Source organism: Bactrocera oleae, chromosome 5, assembly GCF_042242935.1.
Source record: "Bactrocera oleae isolate idBacOlea1 chromosome 5, idBacOlea1, whole genome shotgun sequence".
NCBI classification, from domain to species: domain Eukaryota; kingdom Metazoa; phylum Arthropoda; class Insecta; order Diptera; family Tephritidae; genus Bactrocera; species Bactrocera oleae.
In genome coordinates, this window is record NC_091539.1 from 34,519,264 (window position 1) to 34,540,591 (window position 21,328).

Sequence of the window (21,328 nt, forward strand, 5' to 3'; positions counted from 1 at the left end):
AGACTGTGTGTGTTGTCCAACACTACTTATATTTGTTATTTTGTATTTGTTTTATTAAACTATTAGTATAAATAAAGATTAGAAAATACTTATTGGAATGTTTTTATTTTTGCAAATTTTAGTTATGAAAGGATAACTTACAAAATAGCCCGATTTAGTCCTTATTATATTGTTTTATATACTTTTTCGAACTGAAAAGCTGGTGAACGTGGTCTTATTGGATTTATTAGACATATTGCAATGTTGCTTTCTAGATTAACAGAACTTTCAAGTCGTTTCTCCGGATACAACTACAGTAATATCATATTATCTCGCAATGTACTTGGCACCGAATTACTTCATCCGCGTTCTTAATCTTCTATTAGCTTTATATTTTACCATTCCGCATTATCTTTTGGTTTTATTTTGTGGACTTAAAAAGATTGTTTTTACCTCAGGGCCTGGATTCGATATTTACATCAATGGTATGGGTTCTTCTATTCCTTCTATTACTTTCTGTAGAACGACTTCCACAAATGGCAACAGGTAGGTATTTTCTTTTTATTTATTGTTCTTGCTTCTCCCTTATGGTTTATAGATGAAAAATAAAACAAAATGGTTATAAAGTAGTGCAATAAAAAACTTTTAATTTCAAATATAAGTATATTGTAAAATTTATTTCGTTTCTTTTTATATTGGTTTTATAGTAAAGCATGTAAAAAAATACCATTAAAATTTAATTTATTATTTTTTTTTTTATTAAATATCTTTGTTAATTTCTTTTTTGAAAATGCTAAATAATTTGAAAATACTATATAATAATGTATATATCAGCTTTTAACATTGAGGGCAAATATTTCAGAACGCTTTGTATATAAATTATTATAAATTTATAAAAACAATTATGTGACTTTTTACTATTCTCCAAAAATTAATGCTTTACAATAAGATTTATATAATTTTTTCCATTTGGTAAATCTAATATCAATTTATTTTTGTTTAACGTGTGTAAAATATGTATATAATAATAATTATTATTTATATTGTAAAACAAAGAAAAAATAATTTTGTGTTGTTGGATCCAATACCAACCAAATTTCTTTAGCGTATGAACATTAATTATATTCTAACTCTTTTTAAATTAAAAATACACAATACCGAATTGTAATTAATACTTATGTAGTTATAGAAATACAGATGTATGTGTGTCATTAAACATAGGAGCATAGTGTTAATATAAAACTTTGTTAAAAATAGCTGAGCCTGCCAATGTCTACACATAATTGTTTACCTATGATATTTTTGTTGTTGTCCTATCAATATTAAAATACTCTCCAAAACAATAACAATTAATTGATTTTGCATATAGGTTAAAGCATTCAAACTTTGAATATACACGTTGCTAAATACTTGACATAACATTATTTAATTTCGTAAATATTGATAAAATGTACATAGTATGCATATACATATATTAAAAAAAGCATTTACATCTCATTTGTGATTTTTTATTGCAACACTATTGCAGGTTGTTAAGTTCATATCATTGTATAAGCCTATAAAATTTATACAATGGTTCATATGCGTCAGAATATTAATGTTTACAAAAAATGATGATGTTTAAGCTTGTATGTTGGTAATGAACAAGAAAATATATATACTTAGTTTTATTTATCACGAAAACAATTACAAGTTTAATAAAAATATATTTTATATTATAATTACAAATATGTACATATACATATGTATGTATGAGCGCCAGCCTATTTGTTCCATCAATAGGTGCATGTAGTTTATATGGTTGCATTAAGTGTTGAATTTCGCTATCAGTTCGCTATGTATATAATTGCGATAATGTGAAAGCCATCAGTTTTCAAATAAATAAATGAGAACCAACGAGATAATCGCAATAAAAATAGCCACTTTGAATTTGCAGCTGTCAGTCTGTAAAAGTATGACCAGAAAATACTGAAAATTAAATAATATATGTATATATTTACAACAATTGAAAACAGGAGTTTAAAAAAGAAAGACGAAAATCAAAAATTTATCCAAAAATCTTATTTGGCCACAAATTTATAAAAATATATTAAAAATGGACGTACTGGTGTTTGGTTCAGCAATTGTTGATTTTGTCGCGTAAATACATCCATATATTCATTTTACTAACAATACCAGTTTTACCAAATACCAAATTTATTTATAGATACGCCAACCGGCTACCAAAAGCTGGTGAGACACTACATGGCCACAAATTCATGACAGGATTTGGTGGAAAAGGTGCAAATCAATGTGTTGCGGCAGCACGACTTGGTGCAAGTACAGCAATGATAGCAAAAGTACGAAACAACACACATACATACATGTACCAAATAGAATAAATAATCAAAACAATTTTTTTTTAGTTGGGAGATGATACTTGGGGTGCCAATTACTTAGAACAACTGCGGTCAGAGAATGTGAATGTTGACTTTGTCCAGCAGTGTAAAAAAGAGGTTAGTTATTAAAATGTATCTTATCTAAAAAATATACTATTTTATTGGAATATGACAGACGACAGGTATTGCGCAAATATGTGTCTCAGATAGTGGCGAAAATCACATAGTTATCGTTGTTGGAGCAAACAATTTATTGAGTGGAGAAGATGTCAAGCAAGCAAAAGCGTTGTTCGATAAGGCCAAAGTAAGAAAATAAACAATGAATATGGATTTTTGATTGATAAATAAATATATATGTATATTCCATTGCATATTAAAGATACTAATTTGCCAGTTTGAGACACCACTTAATGCAACATTAGAAGCTTTGCGTGCTTTTAACGGCATATCTATACTTAATGCAGCGCCGGCAGTGGAAGATATACCAGTTGATCTAATTAAATCCGCTACCATATTATGTCTTAATGAAACTGAAGCAGCTATAACAACGGGCTCTGAGCAGATATCAACCCTAACGTAATTATGCAAATTTATATCGACAGTAGTGTGCTATTTAAAATAGAATTATTATTTCTGTTATAACTAATATTTAAAATATTGTCATGGTTCAAGGCAAGCAAGAGTAGCAATAGAACATCTGCTAGAAATGGGCGCTAATAATGTAATTATCACATTAGGCGCAATGGGTGCTGTTTATGCTAGACGTGAAGAACCAGAGACATTTATACATGTACCTGCAGTTAAAGTGAATGATGTTGTTGATACAACCGGAGCTGGTGATGCTTTTATCGGTGCATTAGCGTACTATATGGCGCATTACCCAGAATTCCCATGGCATCAACATATAGGCGCTGCTAACCAAGTTGCTGCCTACTCTGTAAGACACCCGGGTACACAAGCGAGTTTTCCGAAACTAGAGCAAGTGAATAAACAGACTGAATTTGTGTGGTTTGAGATATAAACAATTGTATAAACACAGCATGTTAACACAAATTTTCTTATTTTATTTACAAAAATTTATTAAATAAAGTTTGGTTTTACTCGGCAATTTTACATATTTTTTTGCATCGGTTAGACGCAAAATTTATGTAGGTATGAACATTATCGATTCACATATATGCCTGCGGTAGTATCATTTCTTTCCCGATTTCTTGATTCCTCCTCCCACCAATGGACCCTTTTGTGACGCACGCTGTTTCGCTTGGTCAAGCGCTTTTTGTGCTTCCTTTTGTTTTTGTTTGAAAGCAATCTCGTCGTCATCCAACTCCTTGCTCTCTTTTTTCGGTGCCTTCAGTGGTTTCTTTTTTCCACCCTCGCGGCCAGACATTTCGTTGCAGTTTTACTAAAAATTGGTATGAATATGAATATTAAATTTTTAGTAGCCAACATTTTTATACAAATATAATATGCCCAAAAGTGTATCTAAATTTACCTAACTCGTGCAGTCACGTTGACGAAAGCAATACAATTTGAGCTCTATAATTTGTGCCTTTTTCTTTCGATTCGATTTTTGACGTTTTATCGGTAAAGGTGCGATGTGATTTTACAATTTTTATCGACTATGGAGTTTTCAATAACAAAAGTTTCACATAAAGAATGATCGAGACATGCTTTTAGACATCACTTGCACCACGTAGAACCACGTTCAATGGCATAATATATAATAATATTTGCTCGTTCACACCTTATTTTTTTTATTATATACAAAAACACAAATACTGCATGAAAATTACGTTTGCAACCTTACATTTCTTTGAGATTAGCGAAATGGTATAGAAAGTAGTACTGCCATGAAACATATAGTCGTACCAGAGATCTGCATTAATACTTCCATAAATTAATCAACCAAATTGCACCCTGTCTCACTAGGCTTAGTATCACAGGGTAACTAAAATCAATGGTATTTCATCACATTAGCCCATATCCAACTGTTCCACTTATTCGCACAGCTACGAACATATTCGGAGGCTCATTCGTTTTCTTTCATTTCAAGTGTAACCGCACGAGCTCGAGCACGCGACTTGTCAACGCCGAGTGGGAAAATCTGATTTTCTTCAAAAGAATTTTTTACTGTGTCTCTTTTGTAAGAAGTATACAAAGCAAAAAGGTATTGTATATTTTTACTATATTATCCACTTAATTTATTAATATCAAGTAAAATAATATGGTTATTTAATGGGTGAATAGGAAATGTGTTTGAAAAAGTGACCGGAAGATGAAACGTTAAATCATCTCTACTGCCTTACTAATGTGCCATTGATTTTTCTCTTAATTCGCGATACCCCTCGGCACTTCGCTTGTCGTTGGTTATGTAATGAACTTTTTAATTTGCACAATTCAACGAACGTAATTTTAAAATGATTAAAACAACGTTTTATAAAAGGATTTAGCTTTTATAAAATCAACTAAATCAACAAATATATAAATTTTAATGTTATTTGCTATTTGTCTGCAAGCACATACATACACATATGTATATATTTAATTAGCCAAACTACTGGGAGCGGTAACAAAATTGCTTGTGTAGCGAAAACTTCCTCGCTTCCCGTCAGTCCGTGTTGTCCAACGTTAAAAGTGTTCAGTCACAAGGTAAACTTTCATGCTTGTGATTCCGTTTTCATAATTCCTAACCTAGAAATGCTAAAACAAAAATAATCTTCAAGAATTTCGGAGCGAATCGAGCGTTTGTGCATACATAAATACGCACACACATTCTTACGTAGCTGCGATCAAGATATGCTTGTATTTGTAGGCTCTCTGGCAAGTGGCAGCCAACTTGGCAGCTACTTGCTTAGCACAGCGTTATTGAGCGGCGTTAAACCAAAAGAGATTGATGCCATCTTTTACCGTGTCATCCACATTGCGACTCATATTCTCTTAAAAATATACAATCAACAAATTATTCATACACTTTCTATATGTATATGGCATATTGGAAACGCGTACAAATGTACATGAGCTCTTTACACTAAATGTGTTTGGAAAGTTTAAGTTTTATTTGACTCAGCGGTTTCCTTTAAAAACTCTTTTGCTCTTAGCAGTGCAACCTTCGTACGTACACATATTTATTTATATACATATGTATGTATTGTGTCGTCAAGTCCGTAAAATTTCCAAATACAATAACTATTCTATTGAAAGTATTGAATATGTTTCATGTATACCTTGCGGGTACTTGTGGTGGTCCGCTTATCGCAAAAACTAAAAAAAAAACTATGTTTTAAGGTCATCCAATGCGATATATATATGTATATGTGCAAATATTGTACTTTTCTAAAAGCTGCATACAGACATATATTTTTGTTGTGTCTACTGCGCCTTAATGATTTATTTGTAATTGTTGTGCGTCCTGGCAGCACAGTGCAGTGCTTTTATAAAATACCTGGAAATGCTAAAGGCTAACGCTAGAGCTCAGGTACTTGGTTCAGACAAATGTATGTATGTATAAATAGAATTCCAATTGCTATTTATTACCTGCGTATTGTGTAATCGAATGCAGATGTTTGATGCCAACTGTATTGCCGGTCAAAGTTGAAATTTTCAGTTTGATCTGTATTATATCTCAATAAGAGTAAAAGTAGTTAGGCTTCAAAAGTAGATAAAACTGGTTTCAACCAAATTCTGCTAAATAAATATGACAAAAGAATCGTCAAGCTTTATTTACATATGTACATAAGTAAATAAGTAAAGAGTGCGGTCCAGCTATTTCGAAGAAGATGCTTATACGGACTCCATGGCAAAGTAATTTAATAGTGTTTTTTTTTTTAACTTCTTTGAGTAACCGGATATCTTCAGTTATTCTGAAGAGAAATTTAGGATGAGCTGCGATTAGCCTGTTGAAAATCGTAAAAAATGCAAACGCTAACGCATGTAATTAACTTGTTTTAAATATTAGAAAACTAGCAAATACCATGTGTTGAGTGTCTGCATTATGTGGGAAAGGTTTGAATTATCTTTTTTGAAAATAAAACTATAAATTAAAAATAAATAAATAAAGTGATAACAAAATACAATAAAAGCTCGCCGTAATACGAAACTATTAATTGTTGCTGGATTGTTTATAGTAGTACATAATAATAATAACTTTTACTTTTTTTTTGTATCATGGTCGATAAAATATATGAAATGTGACAATACACAAACAAATATATGAAACTTCTGGAACTATTTGTATAAACAAATAAATTAAAAGAGTTGAGTAAGTGCTGTCACAATAATAATTTAAGTGTCAGATACTTGAGTTAAGCTTAGATTTTAATGACTTACTTAAATATGATAACAATTTAATCACTTAATCTCACAGCCCGGTAGTTGAAACACTATAAAGTCATAAGAAAATTGAAATCAATTTAATAAAAATTTTATAATAATTTCTTATAATATATAATTTATTTTATTTGTTATAATATATACATTTTTTTTTACTTTTTTTATGTATAAATATGCATGTATAAAAAAGAATACAAATAATTTTATTTATTTACCAATGAAAAACGAAAATCAATTACATTGCCAACACGTCCTTGATCTCTTACACATTCTGCCCTCAATTTCAAGTTGTCAGAATGTCAACGCTATCAACGCTTTCGTGCTCTTCATAGACCACTTTCATGCCTCCGCGGCGATTAGCACGCATCGGTGCAGTTAAGAAAATGCGTATTAGTTGCACTTTTTCGCTTATTTTAATGTGGAATTATGGCAACTTGCCAAATTAAATGCAAATTGCAACAACACCAGCTTTGCTAAAATTTGTATGTACACATGGTTTGAAAAAACGGCAAGTTAGTGAAGTTGAAAAATTTCAATGGCATGACAGCAAGCGTCTGAGCGTTCTTCATATTCCAGCAATATGGTTTTGCCAAAACCGGTTTTAAATGAGTTCATTGGCTTCGATTTCAATAAAGCTTAACGCTTTTGGTTAAAGTAATCAAATGCTCAATCCAATACAATTAACGCAAACTAAATTATTTTTGTATGCAATTGCAAATAGAAATTTTTTCTTTCTCAAAAGCTTTCAACAGCAGTTTAAGGTTTATTATTACAATTTTTTTTTTTTTACTATATAACACTTCTTAAAGAAAATTAAGATACAAAATATTGAAACTAATTTAAATTACAAAACAGTTTTCTCTAAATTAAAAACATTTTTTTATTGATTTCGACTTAAACAAATATGCAACACTCTATTCTCTTTTATGAAAGCCTGTGAAATAAAAACGGAATAGTTTTGTTTGTATAATTGGTACAGAAAGCTATGGACAAAATAATCCCTAAAGCAGAGAAATGCAGTGGTCGGTGAAGTGAAAAGTTTGTTTATTACGTTTCGTGATACAAAAAAATGGTCGTACGTCCTTATTAAAAAAAAAGGTTTAAAAGACAAAAAAAAATATTTTTTTTTGAAATTCGGTATAAAAAAAGTTTTACAAAAAAAACAAATAGTTATTTCAGTTACGACAGTTACAGTTCGACTGTAACGATTATATTTCAACTATGAATACAATTTCACAGATTTTTATGCCCTGAACAGCAACCAATACTCATATTAAGTTAGTAGTATCCGTAACGTCGGAGACTCCATAAAAAATATGTATGTATATAAATGATCAGCGTGACGAGCTTAGTCGATTTTGCCTTGTCCGTCTGCCTGTTTTTTCAGATATCGATCTAAAATTTTGTACACTTTCTTTTTCTCTTAGAAGCTGCACATTTGTCGAAACCGCCGATATCGACCCACTATAGCATATAGCTGCCATACAAACTGATCAAGCAAAATAAAGTCCTTGTATGGAATATTTTTTTGACAAGATATTTTCACAAAATTGATCTGGATTATTGTCGAAGGCAACGCTATAATCTTCGACCAAATTTTTTGCATCAAAACTTTTTATTTATGAAGGGTATTACAGCTTCGGTACAACCGAAGTTAACGCTTTTTCATTTTTAAGTATATTTTAATAAAGAAACTTCAATTTCTTTTTTTCTGATATCACAATTAAGTTGTTTTAAAGTAACCCTAAAATTTGACCACTTCTGTACAATGAATGCTTCTACAAGTATTTTCTCGCAAAAAAAATCTTTTTTTTCACACAAACACATATTATTTATGCGTTTAAAAAATACTAGGGTCGCCAGTGGTCGAAATTCAACCAATAGAAAATACAATTTATTAACAATGTTAATAGTATTTAAATTTTATTGAAGAATTTGAACAAAATATAAAGAAAGTTGTTGAATTATATAACTAACAACATTCATTTTATTTTGGTGAGCTAGTTGTTTGATAGTTACATTTTTTACCATTTTTTCCAAGGTTAATTAGTTGGTTGAATCCACAGCAACAGAACTTCAATTCGAGAGATAATTTCTTTGTGTGTTTTGACGATATCCCTTTACTTCTTTTATTATTGGTGAGTTTATTTTTTTTCTTTACTTTCAATTTGTAAACAAAATTGTTTACATAATTTGTACTTTCGGTAGGCGATATTTATTGCTAATCAGCCATTCATACAATTAATTAAATTATTTTGGAGGTGTAGTGTCGTCGATGCGCACACATACATCTATTTCATCATGCCTTACCATAAAACGCTTACAAGGAGAGCACAGAGACAAAGAAATAGAGGCAATTTGCAATTGAGTAGAACACGAAATGTAATTAATACTAAACATTTGAATTTAATTGAAGATGATGATAATGTTGATAATAATTCAGTTTCTTTCAGTTCCGCCGCCTAATTTTCTTTCATATTGATTCTTTGAACTTGGTTTGTAGGCATTGTTTAGCTAAGCATTTTGTTTCAGAGTCTATAATTCGTGAAACAAATTCCTTCAGTAAGGGTAAAGTCCATCTTCCAATATTAACACAAAATGGTTTTTTAGTTCATAATATGACGGTCTCACATCAAATGATAGAAATATAAAGAAAAGGTCCAAAAATTATCTCGACAATATTCGAAGCTACAATTCGGCCTAGGCTATGGTCAGTTCGGAACAATACTTGAAATTTAATGTGCGTTAAACATGTAATTGTTACAGAATTCAGTGTTGCAACACGCAATTAAAAGTGAAAAAATCCGCCGTAAACGATACACAATTATCCGATATAGATATGTATTTGCAACTTATACAGAACAGCGACGAAATGTACTTCTGTATACGACTGTATTAAGTGTGCCGCGCAAAGGAGAAATAACATCGACCAATGAAAACGCGCCACCGCGCTAGTAGTTGTTGTAGTCGCTAAATTTGCGCCAACGCATTTTTACCCGTGTAACTTGTGCACTTCTGCACGTCTTCTCCGTAATTATATATATATATGTATGTAGATATACTAATTTTACAACATACCAAAAGCTCTTGTCAATCAAAAAAGGAAAAAACCAATCCATACATACATACGTATGTATGTACTTCTGTACACATTCAAGTTGACCGTGAAATATTTTTTTTATCTCGCACGTCTTCAATGCGCAGTACGCATATTATCTTATCATAGGACCGCTGGTTACAGAAGAACCCAGAAAAATTATGGAAAAAATAGGATAGGAATTAGAAGTAGTCATACATACATACATATAGCAGCAGTTTGTCGCCAAGGTGGAAGGCATGCTTATGCTAAAAAATTTGAAATTTCTTAGCATTATTTAGCATCTCAGTCTTATGTTTTTTCGTATATTGCTGCTAACGGTAGAACATACATGCATCTATATACATATATATACTCATTTGATTGAGTAGTCATATGCGTCGGACTTTAGTTTCTACAACCATACGTACTTGTACGAATTGTGCAAATAAATGATTTTTAATACACAAACACATACATACGTTTACGAGCGTGTGTAGAATACCACATACATATGTACATGTCTGCGCAAATGTTACGTCAAATTTAAAATTTCGTGTGCGAGACGATCACATGCCCCTTGGCGCCCCACACACAAGCGCATATTCAGCTGTATATATTTATGTATGTGTGTGTGCTCGTGCTGTTGCTGTTTCGCGTCGCTAAGTTAATCTCTCCTACAATATACTTACCGACTACATACAGTTACTTAGTAATAATTCTTAAGCAAATATAACTTCTGTGAGTGATATTGCGCTTCTTTTAAAATCAACGATTACGTAAATATTAAAATCAAAAAAAATACCTAATAAACTAAACGCTTATCGTTGCGGCAACAAGCGTCCTTATCAGCGATGTGCAAGTTGGCTATTCATTCGTCAATGCTTTTGCGCTGACATCTGCTCAGCATTGACGCCACCCACCCACAAACGCCTATTTTTTTCATCTTATCATTAACTCGAATACTTATTTATAAGTGATTTGAATGAAGCATAGAACGAAGAAAGCAATTGCTTTTTTGCGGCCAAAGCCAAATCACCAAAGATTTTTTTTCTAAATTTAAATTTAATTTTAGTTCAATGCCATTATTATTGTTTAAATGCTGTAAGAGGCATTATGTAATAAGACGCTGTATGTATGTACATACATTTGTTTGTATGTATGTGCTTATGTTTCTTCTTGCGTGTTGGCATTGAGCAAAACACGAGCGCTATCTGCTTGGTACAATACCAAGTTGGCGTTAGCAACAAATTGCTGGCAACCCAAAGCCGCTGAGTGGATTTTTATGTAGCAAATCGGAAAATCGGAGAAGAATTCTGTTCACTACTTTTTTGCTTTATAATTTTTGTCTTATTTTAATTTTTTTTTTTCAATTTTGTTTTAATTTTATCATTAACAGTTTTTTTTTCTTAAATTTTTATTTTTTTATTTTTGTGTCTTAAATCTTTTTTTCTTAAAATTTTTAAATTTTTTTTACACATAAATTCAAAATAAATGATCGTGGGCATAGACAAAACGTTGTCGCAATTGTCAAACTGACAAACTCTTTCACTCGTGTATGTGTGGAAAGCTTTCGATGCCACCTTTCTAAGCATACACATGCTTTTAGATATATGTGTGAGTGTGCATGTATTTTCACCAATTTCACGCGCTCATTTACCAGCGTTTTGCTATAATGTGTTATAAAACCAAAAGTGCCAATGTCTTGTCGGCGTTGGCCTTCAGCGAGAAGTCGTAATGTAACAGAAACATATAAATGTAGAAAAAAGCTCATTTTTCGCTCTCACACTCTCTTGTGTGTGAAAGAAAGCGCAGGCGTTCCCTTGACCGTTCGCTGGCTGCCAGCCGCTCACTTCCGTGCGTTTGCGCTCTCACCCTCCTCTATGTACATAGAGGGTGCAAAAACTCATTGAAGAGCTTTTTTTTTTTCTAAGTTTTGTTTTACTCAACGTCGCCATGTAGAATTTCCAATTTTCCATAAGCAATTCAGCGGCCGTCCGGTGCAGACCTAAAGCTTGAAAGAGGAAGAAGTGGGCAATAGCAATTAACAAATTTTTGTTACTGTGATAAATTATACAAAAACAAATAGTACGTAATACAAAATATATAAATATTTTTTTTTTTTTAATTTCACATTTGAAGAAAAGGTGTTTTGAAATGAAGTTTGAATGCAATTAAACTGTGTTATGGCAAACGCTTAATAATTAGTACAAATTAAAGCGAAAAATTTTATGCAAAAGTGTTTTGAGTTTGCGAAAAAACTCGACTGAAATGGCAAAGCGTGCAATTATCTAATACCGAATGCGTTCTTGAGTGAGCTTTAAACTGCTCAAAATAATAATAATAAATCTAAATTATTAATAATTAAAAAATTTGGAGAAATGTGAAGACATTATGCACTGCCTTATTAATAGTGTTTTTGTTAGTGAAAATTTGTTAAAAATTTATAGAAAAAAAAACTGATATTAAAAAATTGTGTGCCCTGAGGCAATAAAACTGTTATGCAACCACATCTGAGATTGTAGAGGCTTCGTGAGAAAAGTACGCTCGTTTGTTCGGTCGATCATCGTTCCATTGCTTGCTCGGCGCTCGATTCCATATATAACAACAACAGTGTGCCAACGCCACAATCAGCTAACCTCGTATTGATAAAAAAGCGGCTTATGTAATGTAACGGTTATTATACAACAACACAGGGATTCACATATGCAGTTGAATGCAACGTCCCAAGAAAAGCATTTTACGCCCTTTGTATATTAGATTATATTGCACGAATATGTTTAAAATGATTTTGCAAATATTTTATCTGGCTTTATTTCAGTTAGCCAGAATGTAGCACCGTCTTCGTAGAGTCTTCTGCATTAAGGTGATTTTTAATTATCGATTAATTTTTTGTTCTTGTTGGCCACGTGTTGCCACTTAGAGCCAGCATTCGATATTGTGACGTAACAATGAAGTGACGCACAAATATTCCGATATCATAGCTATTAGTTAATATACATACATACATTGTACATCTATAAGAATATTTGTAGTTACACCCAAGCATACTTATAACAAAAATATTAATGTTTGTAGAAACAGACCATAAAGTCGGATAAAACTAGCGCAATGCCATTATTTAAGTGTATGTAAATATGCACATATACACATACATACATATGTTTGTATGTTTGCACTTAAACCACATATTAGATAACAGCTTTGGACGCAGTGCGTATGAGTAACATCAGCTGCCCTTCGTTAGGATAAAGTGTTAGTGAGGCTGCGTGGCGTATGGTTAACATGAATAAAAAGAAATTTCAATGCGCACATAAAGTGGTGGGCATATAATTATAAATAATATAATATATCTTTCTTTAGCAATCGAATTGAACAGTAATCATTGATAATTTTTTTTAATATTGTAATTGTTAGAATTTGTAAAATAAAACTCAAATACAGAGTTCACAATTTTTTACTTCGAGATGCAAACATTGAATTACTTTGAATTTATTAACCGTTAGAGTGGGCTATTTTTGAAAAATTCGTACTTTCTACATAATTTACTCTATTCATTATCTGAAAACAATATTTGGTTTTAAATATTGTAAATGTTTATATTTTTTAATAATTTTTATTGCTTAACTATTTACTTATAATTTTAATTTACGCAAGTTGTAGACAAAGTAAAGTCGTTTCTTAAGTTAAAATAAAATTATTTATTTTACGGTTAGAAAGAAACGACATTAAGGGCGAAACCGGAAAATTCTTATTAAAAAATATTACTTTTTGGCTTATCGAAGACCATATATGCATGTCATTCTACATTTATGTGGTTCAAAACTAAGCCAATAGCAATTTTTGTTACGACGGTCACTAAACGTCTTGATTTTTTGTGATACTTTAGTAACACTTACGTGCAATTACAAAAAAAATTACATATTATTATTCTTATAATTTATAAATGTTATACATAATAGCGATGACGGTTTATTGACATTTCTAAGAACATTTCTAAAGGGTAAAATATTGAAATTTTTGAACAAATTGGAATTACAGGTTAACCTTAAAAAAGTAATTATTAATTATTATTAAAATTTAAATGTAAATTCATGGGTAGAACTGCTATTAATCATATATATATATAATATACTGGTTTAGCTAAAAAAATTGTCCATTCCAAATGTTCAAACGAAATTCCACAACAACAAGCGTCATAATGCAATTTATTCTTTTTGGCAACAATAATATAATTTATATATATGCACATATATACATATGTATGTATATACAAAGTGCGTTCCAAAGTAAACAGTAAAAACGTAACAAAGTAAACTCTAGTGGCGCCATCTATATGTCGACTAGTGCGTTAGAATCTGCTATCCTTTATCGAGCCAACTTTAAATTTTGTTTTAAAATTGGTAAAACTTTTACCGAAACGTTTCAATTGATGAAACAAGTTTATGGCGATGATTGCCTATTCCGTAGCAGAGTGCACGAGTGGTTTCAACGTTTTCAAAGTGGTCGTGAAGACATAAATGAGAAATGAGCCGAAACCCAAAAAATCGCGCCTGGAGAAGTCAAAAGGAAGACAATGCTGATTTGTTTTTATGATTCCAAGGGTATTGTCCACAAAGAATTTGTTCCACCCGGCCAAAACGTTACTGCGGTATTCTACCTTGGAGTTTTGAAGCGTTTGGTGCGCCGTATTCGACGTGTTCGGCCCGAATATCGCGAAGATAGAAGTTGGCGTTTGTTGCACGATCGACGTTTGTGGGCGATTATTTGACCAAAAATCACATTTTAACAATCAACCACTCCCCGTATTCATCTGATATGGCACCGTGCGACTTCTACCTTTTCGGAAAAATGCATTTGCCGATGAAAGGAAAGCTTTATGCAGACGTGAAGGCCGTTCAAAAGGCTTGCACCGGCATACTGGCGGCCATACCGGGCAACGAGCTAAAACACTCATTCGACATGCTTTTGGACCGTGCAAAAAGCTGTATTAAAGCAAAAGGAGACTAGTTTCAATAAAATTAATTAATTTTGCCGATAAAACCATTTGTTCTGTCTTTTTTTTAAAGTCCTGTTTGCTTTGGAACGCACCTTGTATGTTTTTTATTTATAATAATTACTTCTGCTTACATACATAATTTATCCTTACAAAATTTAAATTTTTCCAAGGACTTGTCGGTCAATCACAGTATTGTTGATTTGCATAATAAAGTTTATTGAATTATTCACTTTCTCGATAACACATATATTTGACATATATATTTTGCCCAGCAAATGTGATATTTTGCAAATCAAATATTATAAATTTATATTTTCAGAAAAAAATAAATAAATACCGCAAAAAATAACGAGTTATACATTTTTTTTGCTTTTCTTCAACTCACTTGAATGAGTTCTAAATTTAAACAAACATGTGCACATGTGTATTCAGGTACATACAGAGTGTGGTCTTACCGTCAGTTGATGTTTTTTGGCAATAACTTATATCATTTAATACAAAATATATCATTTAATACAAAAAAAAAATAAATAATTAGTTTTGTGGGAATAACACATTTATTCATATTTACATATGTATATTTTAAAAGTAAACAATTTCGATTTATGACTTTTTTAAAATAAATTTCCTAACACACGCATATGTATGTAAAAATTTGTAACTGTCAAGTATCCGATTCCCACTGCGCTAACTGTGCGATTATCTGAGTCAATGCTTGTGCAAAGAGGCGTAAACAAAAGCATTTAATTATTATCATAAATTGCAATTTAATACCAATGTAATATAAACCTTAAATTGAACTTTGAAATTTTATACTATGTAGATACATAGTACATATTTATGTTTGTATAAGAAGTAATTTTTATAAAAAAACAAATACCAAAAGCTTTAGATTTTCTAGTTAGAATTTGAATATGAGAAAATTTAGAAAAAATATAGTAGAGTTTAAATTTTAATTTAAAAAAATAATAAAAAAATATAGTAAAGAATTAGTGCATTGAGTCACACTTAGCAACAAGACTGAACTTCCATAAACCAGTTTTGCTCGAACCACTTTTTCAAATGCGAACTATTGTAGGTTGAGTTGTCTTTGTATTATATAAACATTTGCACACATACAAATATGTATGCATGTGTAATAAATTAAAACTAAAATCCTAAGTATGCTTATCGTAAAAAGTACCGATTTTCGCGCTAATAAATGCGTTTGTGTGAGAGACGAGGCCATTAAGCGTGTGTCTCGTAGGCGACGTGTGGCGCTCGCGATCTGTTTTTATATCTGTGATGTCATGAGTGTCGCGTATTTCGCTGATATCAATTTATAATAAACAATAAATTAAATTTGCGCGTGCCATTTCCAGTTTTATTGTTTTTGGGAAAAATTGTTTTACTATTAATGCCATTTTCAAAATTTCTACCTAAAATATTTGTATTTTTCTTAATTACAGCAAAATGGCCAAGGAAGGTAAAGATCCCTTTGGATTCGTCAAGGATTTCGCTGCGGGTGGTATCTCCGCTGCCGTCTCAAAGACTGCTGTTGCACCCATTGAGCGTGTGAAACTGTTGTTGCAGGTTCAACACATCTCAAAACAAATCAGCGCCGATCAGCGTTACAAGGGCATGGTTGATTGCTTTGTCCGCATTCCAAAAGAACAAGGTTTTGCGTCATACTGGCGTGGTAACTTGGCCAATGTTATCAGATACTTCCCAACTCAAGCTTTGAACTTCGCCTTCAAGGATGTGTACAAACAGGTGTGTGTTACGTCGGGCATTAGTTTGACAATTAATTGAAATTTTTATGATATTTATGAAATTTTATATTATTTGTCTTTTTATGGTAGGTTTTCTTGGGTGGTGTTGACAAGCACACTCAGTTCTGGCGTTATTTCGCGGGTAACTTGGCCTCCGGTGGTGCTGCTGGTGCCACTTCTTTGTGCTTCGTCTACCCCTTGGACTTTGCCCGTACCCGGTAGGTTATCATATTCAATAATTACTAAAAAACAGCAATCCACAAAAAGTAAGGAAAGTTATACACATACTTGTATGTATGTGTTGTTTAAATTCATCAAAAAATGGCAATTTATGCAACTAATTTTTAGTGGGTCGCTGTAGTAACATATACATACATATGGATATCATAAAATTTTTTGAGTTTCTAATACTTTTGTAATAATTAATGCAATCGCTTATTCCTCTTTTCCACACAGTTTGGCTGCTGATGTCGGTAAGGGTGGTCAACGTGAATTCACCGGTCTTGGTAACTGCTTGGCCAAGACTTTCAAGAGTGACGGTCTTGTCGGTTTGTACCGTGGCTTCGGTGTTTCCGTACAAGGTATCATCATCTACCGTGCCGCTTACTTCGGCTTCTACGATACTGCCCGTGGTATGTTGCCCGACCCCAAGAACACACCCCTCTACATCAGCTGGGCTATTGCTCAAGTTGTTACAACTGTTGCTGGTATTGTATCCTATCCATTCGATACTGTGCGTCGTCGCATGATGATGCAGTCTGGCCGCAAAGCAACCGAAATCATCTACAAGAACACACTGCACTGCTGGGCCACAATTGCCAAGCAAGAAGGTACTGGCGCCTTCTTCAAGGGTGCATTCTCCAACGTACTCAGAGGTACTGGTGGCGCTTTCGTGCTTGTATTGTACGATGAAATCAAGAAGGTCTTGTAAAGTAATTAACACCTACTATCTAATTGAGCTAAACAATTATTTAATTTAAATATTAAAATAATAAAAACAAAAAATTTAAAAAAAAAAATACCAACAAAAAGCAGTTACCATACATTATTGAAATAAGCGATATAAATAAATAAATGTAAAACAAAAGGTTGCAAATTGTAACAATACGAAGATAGAGCGAAAAATAACCAACAACAGTAATTCAACAACAACAACACTGATGAATCTTTAGTAAGTGTTTGATCACAAACAAATACGAAAAAGTTAAAAATACAAAAATTAATAAAAATTGTAAAATGATTATTTTTTTAATATTAAGCTAATTAAGTACAGATATACAGGACCTGTTACCCCTAACATGTCGCAGCTTCCATAATTAATTGACGTTTGACAATTGGCACCAGTCGAAAATTGGCGATTTAATTCGTTTTGAAATGTTTACTCCAGTTAACACACTAATAGGGTTATTTAAATAACAACCCTCGTTCATACATTGTTGCTTTAGCAGCATTACTCAAAATCATAGCTACAACAGCAATAAGCGTGGACTAATATTTTTAACTCGAAGAATTTACGAATTATGCAGGATTGTTCCCTTTGTTCCTATCACCTCTAAAAACTACCGACGTCCTTAATCCCTTCCAGGTTGTTGACAATTACTCTAGGGCTAAATAATTAGGTTTGAAGAGTTGGTTGCTTGCCTTAATTGTTATCGTTCATTTTAGTTTTATCGATTTCATAATTTGATTAACTTTCAAATCTATATCGTTTTCTACAAACTTTCTGTAAACCTGACACATTTGGCCAATTGTTTCATTTTGTTCGTTGCATAATTATTAAATTCAAAATATTTTAAATTCATCACTCTTGAATTTGTAACTGAATATCCAATTTTGCAATGAGTGAAGGAGAAATAAAGAAAGATATATCAGATCCCATGGGATTCCTTAAGGATTTCATGGCTGGTGGCATATCCGCAGCTATAGCAAAAACTGCAATGGCGCCGATAGAGCGCGTTAAATTGCTTTTGCAAGTACAAGCCATATCAAAGCAGATTTCCGCCGAAAAGCAATACAAGGGAATGATTGATTGTTTTGTAAGAATACCCCGTGAACAGGGCTTTTTGTCATTTTGGCGAGGAAATCTGGCCAATGTCATAAGATATTTTCCTACCCAGGCATTGAATTTTGCATTTAAGGATAAATATAAACAGGTAATATTAATTGCCGTTAGTACTCAAACCAACCAATTTTAAATTAATTGTATTATAAAATTGTGAAGGTATTCCTCAGTGGCATAAACAAAAAAGAACAAAAGGGACGCTACTTCTTAGGCAACATACTATCCGGGGGTGCAGCTGGTGCCACATCTCTCTTATTTGTGTACCCCCTGGATTTCGCACGTACTCGGTAGGTAAAAGTTCGTACTTTACCTTTTCTGTGTACTGTAATAAATTATTAAGTAGATCATAGAATTCTTTAAGATTTATTATAACTTAAACTGTAGAATTTTGTTATAAGTAAGCACTCAGATACATGTATTAAGTTAGAGTTTATAATTTTGTATAATAGATTGGCTGCTGACGTTGGAAAGGCAGGACAACGTGAATTCAATGGACTCTTTGATTGTATAAAGAAGATATTCAAAAGCGATGGATTTATGGGATTGTACAGAGGTTTTGTGGTTTCCGTACAAGGAATTATAATGTATCGTGGAGCATATTTCGGTTGTTATGATACTGCTCGTGAGCTGATGCCAGATCCGAAAAATTCACCTATATGGGTAAATTTCTTAATTGCGGAAGCTGTAACCACCTTTGCAGGCATAGTTTCGTATCCATTTGATACTGTGCGCCGTCGTATGATGATGCAATCGGGCGTAAAGGCTGGCGAACGAGCTTACAAAAACACGGCACATTGTTGGTTAGTTATTGCTCGCACAGAAGGCCCCTTTGCTTTCTTTAAAGGAGCATTTTCGAATGTTCTACGTGGAACTGGGGGGGCACTTGTATTGGTGATGTATGATGAGATTAAGAAGCTAATGAATTAACATTTTTTATTTTTAAAAATTAACTATCAGCAGAGTTTTATAAAATTTGTGCATTCGAGACATCATTACTCGAATAGTAGTTTTTCATGTATAGGATTTAAATACGACTGTTAGTTCTTGAACATGAATTAGTTATCAATCGAGTGTTGAAGCTACGACTGTGAATAATCTATTACAAATTGTATTTTCATGTTCTAAATGAAATCCTTTCTTTTCTTATTAAAATAATTTCTTGTATAATAACTGAATTGTTTTTTTATTATTATTAAAAAGCGAAATTTTTATGAGTTAAAGCGGATTTAAATATTTCAAATATCGATAACTATTTATCATAAACTCTAACGCTTATCGATATTATAAAGTCTCAACTAATTGACAGTTAGTTAGTTCACCTGCAAAACAGATGATAAGTGCATGGAATTTCAGTTCGGCTATAAGTTTTTTTCCCACACATTTAAATATATTTCAATTAAACCGTAAAAAATTAGTTCCAAATATGTTGGGTAGACATTCTTTAAAACTACCACGCTTGACAAACATGTGCCCATCATTCTGCACTGCGGCAGCGGAGGCGGCGTCGCAACCTCTTTATAATCGTCCTAAACTTGCTCCAACTGATTACCGCACAGGCGAGGCAAACACTGACTTGCATTCTAAAGTGCATGAAGCCAAATTTTACACTATTGCACCAGAAATTAAGAAACAACTGTTTAGCGGCGGAGGACTTCCACGACAGTACGATCAACAAGTAAAAACATTTACCGAGACTTGTCTTATGGTGCGACCGGCCGGCTTAGAGTTAATAAATTATATCCGTAATACGGATTTCAAACGACCAGCGATACGATACGTACTATACGGTGATAATGGTGTTGGCAAAACGTTAACTATGGCTCACGCATTGCACTATGGGTTACAAAACAATTTTATCCTTGTACATGTGCCATGGGTACCTAATTGGATGAAACGTCCAAAAGAAACTGCAAATGCTTCACAAGAAGGTTTTATCGATTTACCTTTCGATGCGGCAGCGTGGTTAGTGCATTTTAAAACACAAAACACAAATCTACTTACCAAGCTACAATTGAAAACAAGTAAAGATTACGTTTGGAGTAAAAGAGAAGCAACTCCTGCAGGTTTTACATTATTGGAATTGGTGGAACACGGCATCGCGCGTATTAAATTTGCGTCCGAAACAATTGATGCTTTGTTGTATGAGCTGAAACAACATGCTAGTGAAGAAAAATGTAAAGTTATGGTCGCTATTGATGGTTTTAATGCATTTTTTCACCCGGAGACACGTGTATTTGGGGATCATAAACAACGCATAACGCCAGATCGTATCACACTGACACAACCTTTTCTCGATATTACTAATTATAATTGGACTAATGGTGTGTGCATATTAACAGTGGATAAAATAGGAATGACCGAAGGTTATATGGAGTCGTACATGCCACGTTATTTACTCGGTAAGGAGGGATTCGAACATTTAGATCCATTTGTGCCAGTACGTGTGGATAACTACAACGATAAAGAGTTCGCGAGCTGTATACAATACTATTTAGATCGAAATTGGATACAGAAAACACCGGAAGGCTTTGACGAACAACTTAAGTACCTTAGCAATAAAAATCCTTATACATTAATGCAATTAACACGTTCGTTGTAAGTGTATGAACAACTCTGCAAACCGCAAAACAAAATAATGTTCACATTTTGAAATAAATTAAAAAAATAACAATAATAATAAGTATCGAAATAACCAAAGTTTTTATATGTGCATTAATGTGCAATATAGTAATTAAGTGTTGCAAGTCAATTAAC

At 32.5% G+C, this 21,328-nt stretch overlaps 5 protein-coding genes, 1 long non-coding RNA gene and 1 other non-coding gene across 9 annotated transcripts; 5 read left to right on the plus strand and 2 right to left on the minus strand.

Moving 5' to 3' along the window:
* The first annotated feature begins 1,741 nt into the window (after positions 1–1,741).
* Positions 1,742–3,465, plus strand: LOC106619278 (ribokinase). 2 transcript variants are annotated; one of them, XM_036371728.2, is made up of 6 exons: positions 1,742–1,931; positions 2,186–2,318; positions 2,385–2,474; positions 2,533–2,661; positions 2,737–2,933; positions 3,030–3,465. In XM_036371728.2, the coding sequence occupies exons 2-6, from the start codon at positions 2,238–2,240 to the stop codon at positions 3,376–3,378; spliced, it is 846 nt and encodes a 281-aa protein (XP_036227621.1). In that variant the 5' UTR covers positions 1,742–1,931; positions 2,186–2,237; the 3' UTR covers positions 3,379–3,465. The 2 variants fall into 2 exon arrangements, with proteins under 2 accessions (XP_036227621.1, XP_014092787.1); XM_014237312.3 differs by lacking the exon at positions 1,742–1,931 and adding an exon at positions 1,938–2,118.
* LOC106619279 (translation machinery-associated protein 7 homolog) lies at positions 3,401–4,008 on the minus strand. The gene is made up of 2 exons (XM_014237314.3): positions 3,850–4,008; positions 3,401–3,759 (listed from the first exon to the last, which is right to left on the minus strand). The coding sequence occupies exon 2, from the start codon at positions 3,742–3,744 to the stop codon at positions 3,550–3,552; it is 195 nt and encodes a 64-aa protein (XP_014092789.1). The 5' UTR covers positions 3,745–3,759; positions 3,850–4,008; the 3' UTR covers positions 3,401–3,549.
* A 357-nt stretch (positions 4,009–4,365) lies between these two features.
* LOC106619296 (ADP,ATP carrier protein) lies at positions 4,366–17,749 on the plus strand. Of its 2 annotated transcripts, none has more exons than XM_014237331.3 (4): positions 4,366–4,524; positions 16,210–16,513; positions 16,603–16,730; positions 16,969–17,749. In XM_014237331.3, exons 2-4 carry the CDS (start codon positions 16,214–16,216, stop codon positions 17,441–17,443), a joined length of 903 nt encoding a protein of 300 aa, XP_014092806.1. In that variant the 5' UTR covers positions 4,366–4,524; positions 16,210–16,213; the 3' UTR covers positions 17,444–17,749. The 2 variants fall into 2 exon arrangements, with proteins under 2 accessions (XP_014092806.1, XP_014092808.1); XM_014237333.3 differs by lacking the exon at positions 4,366–4,524 and adding an exon at positions 11,693–11,850.
* LOC118682581 (uncharacterized) lies at positions 6,045–7,311 on the minus strand. Its single transcript, XR_004978393.2, has 3 exons — positions 6,902–7,311; positions 6,684–6,736; positions 6,045–6,250 (listed from the first exon to the last, which is right to left on the minus strand). It is a non-coding gene; the product is annotated as an uncharacterized lncRNA (long non-coding RNA).
* On the plus strand, positions 13,531–13,675 carry LOC118682645 (small nucleolar RNA psi28S-3327). Its single transcript, XR_004978472.1, has one exon. It is a non-coding gene; the product is annotated as a small nucleolar RNA psi28S-3327 (small nucleolar RNA).
* A 122-nt stretch (positions 17,750–17,871) lies between the features above and the next one.
* LOC106619295 (ADP,ATP carrier protein) lies at positions 17,872–19,744 on the plus strand. Its single transcript, XM_014237330.3, has 3 exons — positions 17,872–18,665; positions 18,734–18,861; positions 19,024–19,744. The coding sequence occupies exons 1-3, from the start codon at positions 18,351–18,353 to the stop codon at positions 19,499–19,501; spliced, it is 921 nt and encodes a 306-aa protein (XP_014092805.1). The 5' UTR covers positions 17,872–18,350; the 3' UTR covers positions 19,502–19,744.
* Positions 19,745–19,877: 133 nt separating this feature from the next.
* Positions 19,878–21,271, plus strand: mRpS29 (mitochondrial ribosomal protein S29). The gene has a single exon (XM_014237339.3). It carries the CDS (start codon positions 19,905–19,907, stop codon positions 21,171–21,173), a length of 1,269 nt encoding a protein of 422 aa, XP_014092814.2. The 5' UTR covers positions 19,878–19,904; the 3' UTR covers positions 21,174–21,271.
* Positions 21,272–21,328: the final 57 nt, after the last annotated feature.